Raw genomic sequence first — 18,308 nt, 5'->3', positions numbered from 1 at the left:
GGCTGGGCCGCTGTAGCGAGCGGAGCTGGGCGGAGCCAGGCCAGGCCAAGGCGGCGTGAGGAGCCGGGCAGAGCCGGTCCAAGCCTCCGTTTTTGTTTTTTTTTTTTTTTTTTTTTTTTGAGCATCTGCAGTACTGGGGAGTTCGTGGGCCCTGGGCGGCCTATTGGGGGTTTGTGGGAAGGGAGGTGCTTGCAGACCCATTTGGGCAGACAGACGGGGGGATTTTAGGGCAAAGCGGGGGGAAGTTGTTGTTTTAGATAGTGTTGCAATTGTGACACGTGTGTACCTGTATCTCTCTTCTCCCTATCCGTTCCCCACCGTTTGCCCATCCTCTTTTTCTTTCTTCCTTTCTTCTTGCCTTTCGTTTTTCTTTATTATAATTAGTTTGTTTTTTTTTTTTTTTTTTTGGTTTTTTTTTTCGGTTTTCTCTTTCCCTCTTGTCCCTCATCTTCCACTTATTTTTACTTTAACTCAAGTATACAATAGGTGCTACAGGGAACACCTCACATTTGCTGGGTTTTCCCATCCTCCACTGCCTCATTTCTGTGTGAACTGATTTAGGCTACCTACACTATCCCCCTTCCCCTGCATCTTGATATCCACTATCATCTACTGTCTCTCCTATATTCCACCCCCCACCTCCCGTTCTTTGATCCACAAAGTGTCTAACTCTTAATTTCTAATACCTTTGTTCTGTTTTCTGTCTATTATCCACTCTTGAAACTATTACCTTTCTTTTCTTTTTCCCTCTCTCATGAAAACAATAGCTGTGTAGTTCATATCATATTCCTCCCAAATTCAGTCATCAACTTCATAAAAGGTACTCTACCTACAGCTATAACTCTATACAATCTACATGAATCTAACCTCCATCCTTCCAGATCTCATATTCCTGCTTTATTAACATACATCACCAATACAACTTTACACTTTTCCCTTGCTTACACAATTGCCTTTCCCCAACACTAATACTTTCCTCTAAAGTGAACTTAACCAACAACAAGTAACTAGAATAAGAAGAAAAAAGTGACAAAGAGAAGATATAACACCTGTGCAAAAATAACAACTAATTAACCTCCAAGAGCAGACAAAGAAGCTAAGGAACTGATTAAATTCGTCAAAATAAAGAGATGACCAGAAAGCAACAAAAATCTACGAACCAAACCAATAATCAGGAAAACATGGCTGAATCCAATCAACAAACCAATAATCACGAAGGGGAACAAAACTTGGCACAAGCAATGAAAGATCTCAGAACATTTATCACCGACAAATTTGATGCAGTAATGAAAGAGGTTAACAACATGAAGACATCACTTGGAGGGGAAATTGCAGACATACGCAAAAACATAACAGATATGATGGGAATGAACACCACAGTTCAAGAAATCAAAAATACACTTGCAGCAAATATCAGCAGACTAGAAGAGACAGAGCAGAGAATTAGTGATGTGGAAGACAGTACATCAGAAATCAAACAGATAGTAGAAGGGGTCAATAAGAAGATAGAAAAAATCCAATTAGGATTTAGGGACCTGAATGACAATGCAAAACGCTCAAACATACGTATTATAGGCATTCCAGAAGGTGAAGAGAAGGGAAAGGGGTCAGAAAGAGTGTTGCAGGAAATAATGGCTGAAAACTTCCCAAATCTACTGAAAGAGACAGATGTACATATCCAAGAAGCACAGCGCACTCCACAAGTCATAAACCCCAACAGGCCCACCCCAAGACATATACTTGTCAAATTATCCAATGCTCAAGACAAAGAGAAAATCCTAAAAGCAGCAAGAGAAAAGAAAACCATCACATACAAGGGAAGCTCAATTAGATTAAGTGCTGATTTCTCTTCTGAAACCATGGAGGCAAGAAGACAGTGGTATGATATAGTCAAGGTACTAAAGGAAAAAAATTTCCAACCAAGAATACTCTATCCAGCTAAACTAGCATTCAAACATGATGGAGAGTTCAAAATATTCGCAGACAAACAGAAACTGAAAGAGTATACCAACAAGAAACCTCCCCTTCAAGAAATTCTAAAGGGAGTTCTGCAGGAAGAAAGGAAAAAACAGGAAAGGCAAAGTTGGAGGAGAGTATAAGAACAACAACAACAACAAAAAAGACAAAAAAAATATACAAACAAAATATGACAAACACAAATCCAATCAAAATATGGCTAACACAAATAATTCCTTGATAGTAATAACACTGAATGTCAATGGATTAAACTCACCTATCAAAAGATTCAGACTGGGACACTGGATAAGGAAATATGACCCATCCATATGCTGTCTACAAGAGACACATCTTAGACCCAGAGACGCATGGAGATTGAAAGTGAAAGGCTGGAAAACAATCATACAAGCTAACAATAACCAAAAAAAGGCAGGAGTAGCTATATTAATATCAGACAAAATAGACTTTAAATGTGAAACAATTGTGAGAGACAAAGAAGGATACTACATTTTAGTCAAAGGGAAAATCTGTCAAGAAGATCGAACAATCATAAATATCTATGCCCCTAACAAGGGTGCCTCTAAATACGTCAGGCAAACGCTGGAAAAACTAAGTGAAAGAATAGATACATCTACAATTATAGTGGGGGATTTTAATACACCACTATCAACTCTGGACAGAACATCTCAAAAGAGAATCACCAAAGAAACAAAACATCTGAATAGTATATTAGAGGAGCTCGATCTAATAGACATATATAGATCGCTACACCCAAACACAGCAGGATATACATTTTTCTCAAGCGCACATGGATCATTCTCCAAGATAGATCATATGCTAGGCCACAAAGAAAGGCTGAACGAATTCAGAAAGATTGAAATCATACAAAACATTATCTCTGACCACAGTGGAGTCAAGCTGGAGATTTGCAAGGGAAAGAAGCCCAGATTTCACACCACGATTTGGAAATTAAACAACACACTTTTAGAAAAACAGTGGGTCAAAGAGGAAATCTCAAAAGAAATCAATGACTACCTTGAAACAAATGATAATGATAACACAACATACCAAAATTTATGGGATGCAGCAAAAGCAGTACTGAGAGGGAAGTTTATAGCCATAAATTCATATATCAAAAAAGAAGAAAGAGCAAAAATTGAAGAACTAACTGCACATTTGAAGGAATTAGAAAAACAACAACAAAGTAACCCAACAGGAAGAAGAAGGAAGGAAATAACAAAGATAAGAGCAGAACTAAATGAAATAGAAAATAAGAAAGCACTTGAACAGATAAACAAGACCAAGAGCTGGTTTTTTGAGAAGATTAACAAAATTGACAAACCTTTAGCAACACTAACAAAGAAAAAAAGAGAGAAGATGCAAATACACAAAATAAGAAATGAGAAAGGCGATATCACCACTGACCCCACAGAAATAAAGACTATCATAAGAGGATATTTTGAAAAACTATATTCCAACAAAAATGACAATCTAGAGGAAATGGACAAATTCCTAGAAACACATAAACAGCCCATATTGACAAAAGAAGAAATTGATGATCTTAACAAACCAATCACAAGCAGAGAGATAGAATCAGTTATTAAAAATCTCCCAACTAAGAAGAGCCCAGGGCCAGATGGCTTCACAGGTGAATTCTATAAAACATTCCGGAAAGAACTGACACCAATCCTGCTGAAACTATTCCAAACCATCGAAACAGAAAGAACATTACCCAACTCCTTCTATGATGCCAACATTACCCTAGTACCAAAGCCAAACAAAGACATCACAAGAAAGGAAAATTACAGACCAATTTCTCTAATGAACCTAGACGCAAAAATACTTAACAAAATACTTGCTAATCGTATTCAACAACACATTAAACGAATTATACACCACGACCAAGTGGGATTCATCCCAGGTATGCAAGGATGGTTCAACATAAGAAAATCAATCAACGTAATACACCATATAAACAGATTGAAGGAAAAAAATCACATGATTATATCTATTGATGCAGAAAAAGCATTTGACAAAATACAGCACCCTTTCTTGATAAAAACACTCCAAATGATTGGAATACAAGGAAATTTTTTGAACATGATAAAGAGTATATATGAAAAACCTAAAGCCAATATTGTTTACAATGGAGAAATCCTAGACTCCTTCCCTCTAAACTCAGGAACAAGACAAGGATGCCCACTGTCGCCGCTCCTATTTAACATTGTCTTAGAAGTACTTGCTCGAGCACTGAGGCAAGAACCAGAAATAAAAGGCATTCAAATTGGAAAGGAAGAAGTCAAAATTTCATTATTTGCAGATGACATGATCCTATACATAGAAAACCCTGAGAGATCTACAACGAAGATTCTAGAACTCATAAATGAGTTTAGTAAAGTCGCAGGTTATAAGATCAATGCGCAAAAATCAGTAGCATTTCTGTACACCAATAATGAGCAAGATCAGGAGGAAATCAAGAAACAAATACCATTCACAATAGTAAATAAAAAAATCAAATACTTAGGAATAAATTTAACTAAAGAGGTAAAGAACTTATACACTGAGAACTATACAAGATTGTTCAAGGAAATCAAAGAAGACCTAAATAAATGGAAGACTATTCCTTGTTCATGGATAGGAAGACTGAACATTATTAAGATGTCTATCCTACCAAAATTGATCTACACATTCAATGCAATCCCAATAAAAATCAATGCAGCCTTCTTTAAGGAACTAGAAAAACTAACTATGAAATTTATTTGGAAAGGAAAGAGACCCCGAATAGCCAAAGACATACTGAAAAAGAAAAACGAAATTGGAGGAATCACACTACCTGACTTCAAAACATACTATAAAGCTACGGTGGTGAAAACAGCATGGTATTGGCATAAGGAGAGACATATAGACCAATGGAATCGAATTGAAAGCTCTGATATAGAACCTCACATATACAACCACATAATATTCGATAAAGCCACCAAACCCTCTCAACTGGGAGAGAGTGGCCTATTCAACAAATGGTGTCTGGAGAACTGGATAGCCATATGTAGAAGAATGAAAGAGGATTACCATCTCACACCTTATACAAAGATCAACTCAAGATGGATCAAAGACCTAAATATAAGAGCCAAGACCATAAAAACCTTAGAAAGCAGTGTAGGGAAACATCTACAGGACCTTGTAATAGGTAATGGATTTATGAATATCTCACCAAAAGCACGAGCAGCAAAAGAACTAATAGATAAATGGGACTTCCTCAAAATTAAAGCCTTCTGCACCTCAAAGGAGTTTGTCAAGAAAGTAAAAAGGGAGCCCACACAGTGGGAGAAAATATTTGGCAATCATATATCTGATAAGAAACTTATAACTTGCATATATAAAGAACTCCTACATCTTGAAAATAAAAAGATAAACAATCCATTTAAAAAATGGGAAAAAGACTTAAACAGACACTTCTCCGAAGAAGAAATACAAATGGCAAGAAAGCACATGAAAAAATGTTCCAAATCTCTAGCTATCAGGGAAATGCAAATCAAAACCACAATGAGATACCATCTTACACCCATAAGATTGGCAGCTATGAAAAAAACAGAAGAATACAAGTGCTGGAGAGGATGTGAAGGAAGGGGAACACTCATCCACTGCTGGTGGGAATGCAGAAGGATCCAACCATTCTGGAGAACAGTATGGCGGTTTCTCAAAAAACTAGCCATAGATTTGCCATATGACCCAGCAATACCACTGCTGGGAATATACCCAGCAGAACTGAAAACAAGAACACAAACCAATATATGTACACCAATGTTCATAGCAGCATTGTTCACTATTGCCAAAAGTTGGAATCAACCCAAATGCCCATCAACAGACGAGTGGATCAATAAAATGTGGTATATACACACAATGGAATACTACTCGGCTGTAAGAGCAAACACACTACAAACACATGTGATAACATGGATGAATCTTGAGAACCTTATGTTGAGTGAAGCAACCCAGACATTGAAGGACAAATACTACATGACCTCAATGATATGAAATAAACAAGCTGCCCTAGATAGCAAGAGACTGAACGATAGGCTTGCAGGAAATCGGAGGGTGGAGGAAGGATATGAGCCGATGTCTGCAGGGGTGGAATTTAAGACGAGATGGTGGTAAGTATGAACACAAAGAAGAGATAAAAGGGGGGCAAGGGGTTGCCTTTGCTTGGGGCTTTGCGGGTTTGAGGGTGGCTGGGGAGGGACGGGTGGGTAACGTTGCCCAAAAGTGGGGGGAGGGAGGGGTAGCATACGAACCAGGAGAGGGTCAGGTGTAGGTGGAGAGTAAAATGCCGAGAAAATCATATCAAAATATAATAAAGAGGGTTACCTGTTTAGAATGCTCGGAGGGGAGGGTCTGATGCAGGACGGGCTCCTGGGGAATGTCTAAATGCTCATTCTGCCAGAGTGGGTGACACCATGGGGTAGAAACCCAAGTAGTGAGAGTGGGGGTGGACCCACATCCTGGGGAGGACTAATGCCATCCAATAGAGGGAACTGTATCCCTCGAGAGAAAGGGTGGCTCCCAGGGCATTGGGGCAGTTGAGCAAGTTAGGCCCTGAACACTATTCCATCTATCTCTGGAAGTGGCTCCTCAGGAAACGGAGGTTGGCTATCACTGAGGGCACCAAGGTGGAAGGGAAAATGGACGTTAAATGTGTGGAACCAAAGTAAATGGGGGGTAAGAGAGGAGTTTCTTGAGAGTACACAAGGATGGATATAAAACATGTAATATTACACCATAACATATAGGAGATGACAGACTGATAATGTAAACCATAATGTAAAACATAGGATAACTAAAAATGTAAAGAACTGTGTATCCTAAAGTATGCACCATAATGTAAACACAGATGTCACCTTGTTAGAAAGCTAATGTCTCAGACTCTGTACATCGCTTTAAGTAAATATGATATGAATAGGGCGTAAGAGTATCACTGTGGAAGGGAAAAGGTTTTCTGGTGGATGTGTGGGAGTGCTGTATATTATATATATACATTGCTGTGGTCTAGGACTCCTGTGAAGAAAAGCTGAATAATTAGGGGGGGGGGGGAAAAAAAAAATAGGATGTGGAATTTTTTCAAGTCAACATTCTTTATCTAAGTTCTTTATCTAACTTTATCCAAGTTCTTTATCTATCCTTTAAACTCATCGCTATATGCCATTCCCTAGTAAGGGACCATGACATTATATTGGGCTTCAAATTTCGGGGAGTTCTGGATCACAGAGTGATTCAACAATGGCAATGGAGGGATACTGGTATGGGATACCAATGACAGGTGATATATGACTGACAGGGAGCTGTACAGAACATATGTCCAGGGTGCATGGTAATGTTTGGATATACTCATAGTGGCAACAATTAAAAACCACAGTAGGGGGGGTACTGGGTTCCTGGCCAGTGGTGCTCTGTCGTGGTCCCTAGGGGAGCAGCGACAGTCTCCCAGGTACAGTGGTGGGGACCGGGAGGGAGTGAGGGTTCAACAGTGAGCCCCTGATACTAATGACTATGCTTGTGAGCTGATAAACCCAAAATAATAACAAGGCCTAGGAGCAACTTTGTGCCTGGGAATTTCCTTCTGTCAGCCTTCATGTTACTCAAATGTGGCCAGTCTCGAAGCCAAACTCAGCATGTAAATGCAATGCCTTCCCCCCAGCGTGGGACATGACACCCGGGGATGAGCCTCCCTGGCAACGAGGGACCACTATCAACTACCAACTGATGATGCAACTGGAAAATGACCTTATACGGAAGGTTCAATGCGGATCAGCAGAATATCCATGTCTACATAAAATACCATGACTTTAAAATGCTGTTTGACCTAAAGTAAGGGGGAAATGGAAAGGAGAAATGAGTTTATATGGCTACGAGTTTCTAAAAAAGAGTCTGGAGGCTGGCAGAAGGTTTGCCCTCATGCACAACTGAGCAGAGTCAGAGAGACAGATAAAGCAGATACAACCCCCAGATATTGGTTCCTTTCAGGGCTAAAGAGACCCATGGGAGTTATGGTCATGGCCGATGGGGTTAACTACCAGGGCAGATGGCCCCTCTTTGGAAATGGTGTTTATGTGTGATGAATCTGGACTCAGATGGGATCTCCCTTCATAAGACTTTCATGCTAATGTGCTGGAGGTGCAGTTAATGTTGGGGTTTAAGATATATTTAGGGGATTTGAATCTCTGGACTGACAATGTGATAGCCAGATCCTGAGCCTCAACAGACTCCAGCACCTACAATCTGATTTATTGGACTTACCACACTCAGCTAAGATGGAGGTGAAGAAGGACAACCACCACACCATAGAGCCTAGAGTGATTACAACTGAAAATGGGAGGATTGCATCCAGCATCCAGGTGGAATCTGAGCCTCCTCTTGACATAAAGGTGCAATGGACACAACCAATCCAGTGTCCACATAGAAGAGGTGGCATTGGATTGGGAAAAGTGGACATAATGGACAAAGGGTATGGGGAAAGGCAGGAAGAGATGAGAGGTGGAGGCGTCTTCGGGACATGGAGCTGCCCTGGATGGTGCTTCAGAGATAATCACCGGACATTGTAAATCCTCACAGGGCCTACATGATGGAATAGAGGAGAGTATGGGCCATGATGTGAACCAATGTATATGAGGTGCAGAGGTGCCCAAAGATGTACTTACCAAATCCAATGGATGTGTCATGATGATGGGAACGAGTGTTGTTGGGGGGGGGGAGAGGGGGGGTGGGGGGGTGGGGTTGAATGGGACCTCACATATTTTTAATGTAATATTATTACAAAGTCAATAAAAAATAAAAAAATTAAAAAAAAAAAATAAAGACAACAACAGATTCATCTCAAAAAAAAAAAAAAAAAAAAAAAAAAGAAATAAACATTTACTTTCTCATAAGTGATGTTAATATCACGATCATGAACTGGCCTTACGAGAGTAATATCTGTTAGAAAAAACATGTGGATAAATTGTTTTTATGTGACATTACTCCACGTCATATAATGAATTTGAGACACAAAAAATGATTTGCATAAACTTTTGAAGTAAAAAAGAAAGTTGTCATTTACCAAATAATTTTGGGTGCTTTCTCATTATTTCAAGAAAAACTTACTAAAATCAATTTTATGAAAATGTTATCCACTGTTTAGCCTTGGGATTAAATTTAACATCAAGTCAAAGTCTGAATTAATTTTGTAGGGAAGTTAAAAATTTTTTACTAGGTATTTAAATCTTAATGTTAAGAAAGAATACAATAGAGAATTTCATTTTTCATTACTAAAATATTTAGGATGTTGTGAAGGTAAAGAATAGGGTCAGGGAAGCGGATTTGGCTCAACTGATAGAGTGTCCAACTACCACATGGGAGGTCCAGGGTTCAAAACCAGGGCCTCTTGACCCATGTGGCGAGCTGGCCCACGCGCAGTGCTGATGCGCTCAAGGAGTGGCCCTGCCACGCAGGGGTGTCCCCGCGTAGGAGAGCCCCACACGTAAGGAGTGTGCCCCGTAAGGAGCGCTGCCCCGAGTGGAAAAAAGTGCAGCCTACCCAGGAGTGGTGCTACACACAAGGAGAGCTGATGCAGCAAGATGATGCAACAAAAAGAGACACAGATTCCTGGTGCCGCTGACAAGAATGTAAGCAGACAGAGAAGAACACACAGCAAATGGACACAGAGAGTAGACAGCTTGGAGGACGGGGAGAGGAATAAATTTGAAAAAGAAATCTTAAAAAAAAAAAAAGAATAGGTTCACTTTTTAAAAAAAATTATTTATTTCCCTCTCTTTGTGGCTTGCTTGCTATGTGCTCTCTGTTTTCATTTGCTGTGCCTTCTTCTGTGTCTGCTTGTCTCCCTTTGTTGCGTCACCTGGCAGCGTCAGCTCTCCGTGGGTGTGGGCCAGCTTCCTTCACAAGGAGGCCCTGGGACACAAACCTAGGACCTCCCATATGGTAGACAGGAGCCCAGTTGATTGAGCCACAGATGCTTCCCGAATAGGTTCATTTTTATACAGAACTCAAGTACAGTAGAACTAATACTTACTTAATACAGACTTCCTGGAGGTGCTAGTCTAAGTGATTTACTAAGCCTAGTGAATATCATTTACTTCATTTTATAGGTGAGAAAACTGAGGCACAGGTTAGGGTTATACAGCTAGTAAGTAACAAATTGAATTCAAATATCTGGGCTCCAGAGAATCGCTGCTTAATCACTCCTTTTCAAATAACTACCTGTGCATCAAGCAAATAATTCTGTGGGAAAACAGGATGTAGTTACCAAAGAGTATTTTTACTATGGATTAACAGAATCAAAATAATGCTGTCAAACTAAGAAAATAAGTATTTGTGTTAAATAATAGGAAATTTTAAACAAACAAAAAATCCTTAGGTAATTGGTATAGGCTTTAATAAAACTGAGTTACTTAAAACTAGCTTAAAAAAATCATCAAATGTATTTGTAAAAAGTAATTGTTCCTCACAGATAACAGACAAGATGATTACATAGAATGGCTGCTGTGCTTATATTTAATTAGCTGCTGTAGGAATGTAGACAGAAAGCTTACTCAAGTAAAATTAATTTTAAGCTGATTGTGGAAAGGAACATAAAAACATAGTATCTGGAGTTTTATAAGGTCAGTCAATCTAATAATAAAAAGAGAAAGAAAATTTAAAAAACCCCACTGGTCTTGCTCTCTTGTAAATCTGTATCTCACTTAGAAGTCTCTAAACAATTTAGCCTATAACTATATATTGTTGTGTACTTTCTCCTACCATTTTAGGGATATTAGTCATGCCTTCCTAAATTGATTGTAAGTTCCTTGGGAACAAAAGGGAACCCTATCTTGCATTTCTACATCCTTCAAGGTGCATACTTTGGTGGGTATGTATGATTGTGCTAAACTTTTTTTCTGAAATCCCAAACCTTGCATTGTAACAATAAAGTATTATTAGAAAATGCTTCTGATTACTATCAGTGTTGAGTTCTGGGACTGATTTGAGAAGACAGGGAAGTTATAAACACCAGAAAGTCTGTGATTCAAAATTTCAGGGTTATAGAAAAATACGATTTTTCAAACTTATGAATTGTGCATAATGTTTAATTTTTATATATTAACATCATTCACTATAATTTCACATATAAACACTGTAAAAATGGACACAATATCTACCAAAATGTTAACACTGTATACCTCTCTAGAAGGTGGGATGACAGCTTTAATTTCTTCATCAGTATTTTCTTTATTGAAGGTCTGCAGGTAACAATTTCATTCAGTTTTTGCCTGACTGAATATGCCTTTATTTCACCTTCATTCTTGAAGGATATTTTTGCTGTGTTTAGAATTCTAAATAGGCAGTTATTTTCTTTCAAGACTTTGAAGATATCATTCTACTGTCTACCTACTCAAATATTTCTGTTGTGAATTTCACTTCTAGTCTTAAATTTGCTCCAAATCAATTTCCCCTGTTATTTATGTCTTGGGTTTTTACCACTTTTACTACAATGTCCCTAGGTATGGTTTGCTTTGTATTAATTTGGATGGTGTTTGTAGTAGTTTCACTAGTTTGTAGCTTGACATCTTTTAACAATTCTGGAAAATTCTCAGCCATTATGTCTTCAAATAGTGCTTCTCTTTTCCTGGAATTCCAAGAAATCTTTCCATTATATCCCTTATATCTCTTAAGCTCCTTTCTGTATTTTCCATCTTTATTTCTTTCAGTGCTTAATTCAAGATATTCTCTCCTAATCGATCTTCCAGGACTCTAATTCTTTTTTCTGTTGTCTTACTTGCTGTTAAGCTCCCATTGAATTCTCAATTTCAGTGAATTTATTTTTCAGTTCTATAATTTCTCTTTGATTCTTTTCTATAGTTTCTAGGTTTCTGCTGAAATTTTAATACTGTCTCTTATTTCCATGAACAAATTAATCATAGTAGTGTTAAAGTCTGTGCTTACTTCATTATCTTGGTCCTCTGTGAGACTGTTCTACTGTTGTTTCTTTTGGTCTTCTTGTATCTCATGGTTATTCATCTTGTCTTCTCATATGTCTCATTCTTTTTTAATAGATAGCATATAGAAAAAATTATAAAAATAATTTGAGGCTTATTATACTGTTATCTTCTTCAGAAAGGACTTACATGTGCTCTGGTAATTGTCTAGAGACATGAGCAATCTTGGATCATCTTAATTCCATCTGAAATTGAGATGATTCAAAGCTGGGCTTCATTCCTATGAGGATCTGTCGATTTCTAGTTTATCTTTACTTTTAGGGAGTCTGATAGGATTCCAACCCAGTGCCTGGTGATTTTACCAGTCTTCTACTCTCTGATGGGCTCTGAGCCCTAGTTTCTGTCCTTCTAGCCCCATGAGTCTCTCAGAAGTTCTCCCCAGATTCTTAACCTCTCGGGTACCTCTTCCAGAATCAGCAGACTGACACTACTATTGGAATTATCTATAGAGGAAAACTGACTCCAAATGTTGAGCTCACTCTTTAGATGTCCTTCTTTTCCTAGAACTTGGACCCATACTTTTCCACGTCCTAATTAGTAACTCACTGAAGCCTTCTAACACCTTTTTTAAAAAACATTTTAGCCAGGTTTTCTGTTTCTTCTCAGAGGGAGGGTAGGTTTGAATAAGCTCATCATTATCCTCATTCCATAAATTTTGATATGGTACTTTCATTATGGTTCAATTATAGGCATTTTATAATTTCCACTGTGATTTTCTTTTTTAAACCATGAATCACTGAGGAGTGCTGGTTAAAGTATTTTTTAATCAATAAAAAAGAGCAACAACTAACATTTCATAAAGTTCATAACATGGATCCATATCTTTTGTATCACAACTACACACTTAGGGATGGTATTTAACAGATGACGAAATTTAGTTCAAAGGGACTACCTAAGGTCACACAGAGGATGAGAGAACAATAATCTTTACTAGAATATACTGTATTTTATTATTTGTTTTGATGTTTATTTCCTTCTTCCCTGTCTAGACTGTAGGCTCTTTGAGTGTAAGAGTCTTGATTTTCTTTTTCTCTGCCCTATTCATATGACAGAGAACAGTGCCCAGCATGTAGTGGATGCCCAGTAGATATTTTTTGAATTTATAAAAGTTACTATAGGAGTGAATGATCAAAGGATGCTTAATATAATCTTTTGTGTTGCAATTCTGAATTAACTATAATTTACATTTATATAATATAAAAATTACTTTTTAAATATTATATGTCATTTACTACTTATAATAATTCAAGGTAAATCTTTATCATCTTCCCCACTTTAGAGTCACTGCAATAAGTTAAACGACTTATTTGGTCACAAAGCCAGTAAACAGCAGTGCCTAGACTCTGAACCTCATTCTCAGCTAGAAAAAGCTAAGCTCTTTCCACTAGAGCACAACTGACTCCTTATATTGCGATAACATCTCTGTTATCCCTAGTATTGTACACTTATGGACAGGCATTATGTACCTGTCAACTTTCTAATGTTTAATTTACATTGGAAATATCTGACAGAAAAAGTCTGTAGCTCTGAGTTGGTTTTGGAATTTGAGTTTGTAGAGAATAGAAAATATTTAAATCAATAAGGAAATACATGATGCCTAGTCTCTGGAGGTCTAATAATGGTTAAATAGATATCAGTATTGCATATACATATACAATTTGCTTAACATATTAGTAAAATGTGATCTAAATCAGCTTCCAACATCATATGAGGTATAGCTGAATGCACATGAAGCAAAGCATTATTACCAAACTATTAAGAAAATAAGGAAGGATTCCTTGCTTTGTTAAAAAAGTTAAAAGTTATCTAGCACACATTTACTGGAATCATTGAATTTGAGGAACCAATAGCTGACATTTTGTAATAGGACAAAGATAAAACTATATCTAAGAGAAAGGTTAAAATATTGGGCAGTCACATTCTTGCAGACATGGAATCAAGGGCAAAATCACTGCTTAGGGAAATGAGACATGACCAGGCTAAATGAGGATTCGTGAGTAATTTTTGACTAAGTAGGTACTTGAGGAAAAATAATACAATAAAACAATGCATTCTAGCTAAGCAGGTTGATTTTCTTTTTAAAGAACATACTTTTCTAACATTAATGTGTTAAGTGTCTATACAGATATATTTTCAAAAGGCATTATGAAAGATGAAGGACTGTTAAATCTGATACATAGGAAACACAAATCTCCTAAAGGAATATTTAAAATCTTGAAATGGAACTACCTAATAAAGTAATGAGACTTGGGGATTGCTCTAAGTCATCACATGAACTGTCACATAATATGGTCATATCACCCCTGTTCACCATTTCCATGAATAATTTAGAGTGGGCAAAAATATTTAAAGTAAAAACTAACAGATGGGTAGAACTATTCTGAATAAACACAAGGGGAAAAAGAATTCAAAAGCTACTATACTTATACCACAAATAAGAAATTCATATTAAAGTAAAAATGCAAAGAAAGACCATTATGCTTATAAATTGATTTAAAACTTAATTAGAATCCTTAAAAGCATACGATCTTAAGTATAAATATAAAACACAGAAAACCTAAGCAATTATGCTTAAGCATCCAATAATACAGAAATGGAAGGAAAGATAAAAAGTTGAAATGATTTTTAGTTATATATTTTAAAAGTATAGTTAGAGCATTTTTAAGCACACACAGAAGAGGAGAAACCAAAGTCAAGCATTTATTAGGTGAAAGAAGAAAGAAAACAAAACTGAAAGATTTAATACTATTCTCATTTTTCTTAAAATATAACCGAGCAATATAAAAGAATGCTTATATTTAAAGAAGGAAGCTGTAAACCTAAACTAAATATGTTCAGTTGACCTTTACTAAATGATGGTAATCTTTATATAAGTTAACTAAAATGGTAAGAGTTAGAGAGTAAATGGCTCAAGAAAGAGTGCCCATCATCAGTGTAGTAAGTGGAAAATCAACTGAGCTATACAAGGACCATGAAAAGCACTCTAAATGAAGTCCTACTAATTTAAAGGGTGGAAGACAAAGTAGTTACCCTGAACAAGTTTGCGTATATACCCTGACTTTTATCTTGGATACAATACTTGCAAACATAATTATGATATTGATTTAAGAACACTTAAAAGATAGAACTGCATAACAGTCGGAATGAATTTGCAAGGCACAGATCTTTTGTATGCTAATACAATAGCTTTTTGAGATAACAGAAAGTGGGTAAAGGCAGCTGGGTAGAGAACATTTATCTACATTTTAACAATGCTTTCAACCCTGTGCTGCATATCAGCATGCTGAGAAATTAAGAGATGAATTGTATAAATGATGTGACAGAGTGAATTACTAGTGGCTTACAGGTTGGAAATAAAAAATTATTATTCTTTCAGATGCAGAAGTACATACACATACACATACTGATGTATCTCAGGTTTCAATTTGCATCTAGACTAATTATATGAAATAAAATAAATGCAGCTTCTATATTAATCATTTTCAGGGAAAGGTTAATTTGATAGCATTTAAGTATCTCACCAACCCACAAGAAAAAAAAGTTGGAATTATAAAAAAAGAACAAATCTAGCTAGTGATTTACTTTCACCTACAAAATATAAGCAAAGAAAACCTACTGAAAGAAAAACACACGTTTTATCATTTGAAATAAGTGGTGTGTAGGGTATTTTATTAGTAGGATTTTTCTTTAACATTCGTGGTAATATTCTTACATTTTTTGGATGCATAGAATATTTAATGAGCACAGTAAAGACTTGATAAATTCATATTAGCAAAAAGTGATAGTATTTTGACATTTCCTGGATTTATTTGCATGTCTGTGATTCATTAGATCAGCAGCCTAATGGGTAAGGTCCTGTCTTAGAAACGGGATATAAAAAGGTGAGTTACACTTTCAATGAGGTTATTTGGAATCCACTGCAAGCCCAAGCTAAGCTACTGAGGTACAGACTTAGGAGAATGAAGGGTAAACTACACTTGTTTGTTCATTCGTTCATGAAATCATGCAATCACTCAAGAAACTGAGTACTCACTATGTGCTAGACATTGTGCATAAGAGAGAACAATCTAGATATTAAAGCGTCTATAATCCTGGTATTTACTTTAGTTAGGATGACAGACTTGTAAAGACACTAATATAAACAGACTCTGACTGGAAGGATACTGCTTTTCCAACACTTCTCAGGTATTGAAATGGAAAAAGTTACTGTATAGAACAGGTTTATCAGTATATCAGTGTATCACAGTATGATTTGACTTAGTGAAAAGTCTAAAGGAAAGAATACTTTCAAAAGAATTACAAGTAGCTTTAGTTACTTAAGGAATTCTTAACAAATTGTCTTTTTAAGATGCTTAGAATTAATTTAATGAAAAAAAAAAAGACTATTAGAAATATCAATTGTCAATATGTATGGGGGGTTCTGAAGTATTCCAGAACAGCTTTAAGTAGGGCAAGAATTCAAAAAAATCTTTTTCATAATAATAAATTACTGAGCAATTTCAATATTCATGGCTAGCATCAGTGCTATCCTTTTTCAATTAAGACTCCAGTTAAGGTTTGGATTAATGGGATTAAGCTATTAACTACTATGACATATTTTGCTGTATTGGTTAGTAATAACTAATACATTAATGATTTACAGTACTATAATGTTTTATAAGGACCATCATGTTATTAATTCGTTCCACTGATAAGAATACCACTCAACATAGCAATACTAACATATTATAATTTGCTTAGACTGCTTTGCAGCTATTTTTATATCTATTTGTACTAAGGGTTTTATCCATGAGTATAATGAAATCAGATAGATTGCTTCCACTAACAATGCCAAGATGTGAACTTCAGAGTGCCAAGAGAAGAGAATTCCACAGAGGATTCTGGCTACTGGAATTCACTTGTTTTCTCAATAAGCCATAAAATTAGTTGATCCCGGACATAAAGTCAGGATTTCTGGAGGTCAAAATAAGGTTAGAAAGGCCAGGCTGATAATCAATCTCAGCATGCCACTAGACACATTAATATGCATAAATTAGTCTACATTTCCTATTTATTTATTTGTAGAGCTCTGCCATCTAAATCTACAAAAGTTTTTTGCTTTGTTTTGTTTTTTAATTTGCTTTGGGAGCTTGGCTCTGGTGGGCTGCTGTTTTTAAGCATTCTAAACCATCATACTCAAACATTTTAGGCTCTACTAGGTCTCAGTTTCCAGTGCAGATTTTTTTCTTGTTGTTACAGTAAAATATAAGTACAAGGTAAAAATTTCACCTTTCAGATTAGACAACAGTTCTCAAAGCCAATATCTTGGCACACATTATCAGTGTTTCAGTTCCTCAAAAGTTCACAGAGGAAATGGTTACTCTGCTAATGAGTCAGTAAACTGACACCAATGCCAGTCCAAACAGATCAAGTTAACTCACTGAGAAAGATCTCCCTGGATCTTGCTTTAAAGCACACTAGTTTACAACAGTTTATATAAAACCTCTATGAAGGGAAAAGGCAAAATTTTTACTCACATAAATCACAGATAGCAAACTAAAAGGGAAATAATTTATTAGGGGAGATAAAAATGTGTTAGATCTGTTTGCATAATATTTTGGGGGGATGGTTTAAATGTTATTAACGGAAAATAATAAATATTTAATCCATAAAAATTAAGACATGAATTCATTACTTTGAATTATGACTATCCCTGACATTTCAGACTCTCTTTTCCCCCTCTTCACAGCTTTTTAAAAAGTTTTGTTGGCAAAATTTGTCCTCATCACTGCTAAAATATTTTACAGTGTATCTATAAATTCAATCCATTTCTTTGACTTATATTAATAATTTGTTAATTATAGAGATTAAAGTCAGAAAGAAACAAAGCAACACCAGCTCTACCTTATAATTTTGTCTTCTCAATTTCGCAGAATATAAAATAGTATGCTTATAAAGTAATTTCATTCTAGGAAACATTAGTGACCAAGACATTGACTATCCTGTGATATTATGTCATAGTTTAGGTTCATCAAGTAGCATGGGGCACCCCTACAGCATCTGATTATACTCTATGTAGAGAATGGAGAGAATCATGCCAAATAGTGACCCTCACAGTAATGACTGCTTTGGGGGAAAAAATGAACATTTGCCTTTACCTTCCTCCTTTCTTCTTTTTGCTTCTTCCTCATTTCTTTCTCTGGCTTTCAATGCTTCATCGGCTTTTGCTGAAACAAAAAACAATGACATTTCTACATTTATTTTATGTCCATATCACAAGTGAAAATACTGGGGAAAGAGAATAGAAATTCTTGACTTGTTTTTGTGTGTGAAGTTGTCAGAAGAAACAAA

At 36.4% G+C, this 18,308-nt stretch overlaps 1 protein-coding gene across 3 annotated transcripts in view; it reads right to left on the bottom strand.

Annotated features, from left to right (window-relative positions):
- RSRC1 (arginine and serine rich coiled-coil 1) overlaps positions 1-18,308 on the bottom strand; it is a 461,399-nt gene that overhangs the window by 71,841 nt on the left and 371,250 nt on the right. For all 3 annotated transcript variants that reach the window (XM_012523649.4, XM_058295198.2, XM_058295200.1), the window contains exon 7: positions 18,116-18,184. In XM_012523649.4, coding sequence (XP_012379103.1) covers positions 18,116-18,184 — 69 coding nt within the window. The remainder of the gene's footprint in view (positions 1-18,115; positions 18,185-18,308) is intronic.

Source organism: Dasypus novemcinctus, chromosome 4 (genome assembly GCF_030445035.2).
Source record: "Dasypus novemcinctus isolate mDasNov1 chromosome 4, mDasNov1.1.hap2, whole genome shotgun sequence".
NCBI lineage: Eukaryota > Metazoa > Chordata > Mammalia > Cingulata > Dasypodidae > Dasypus > Dasypus novemcinctus.
This window is presented reverse-complemented; position numbering and strand designations above follow the sequence as displayed.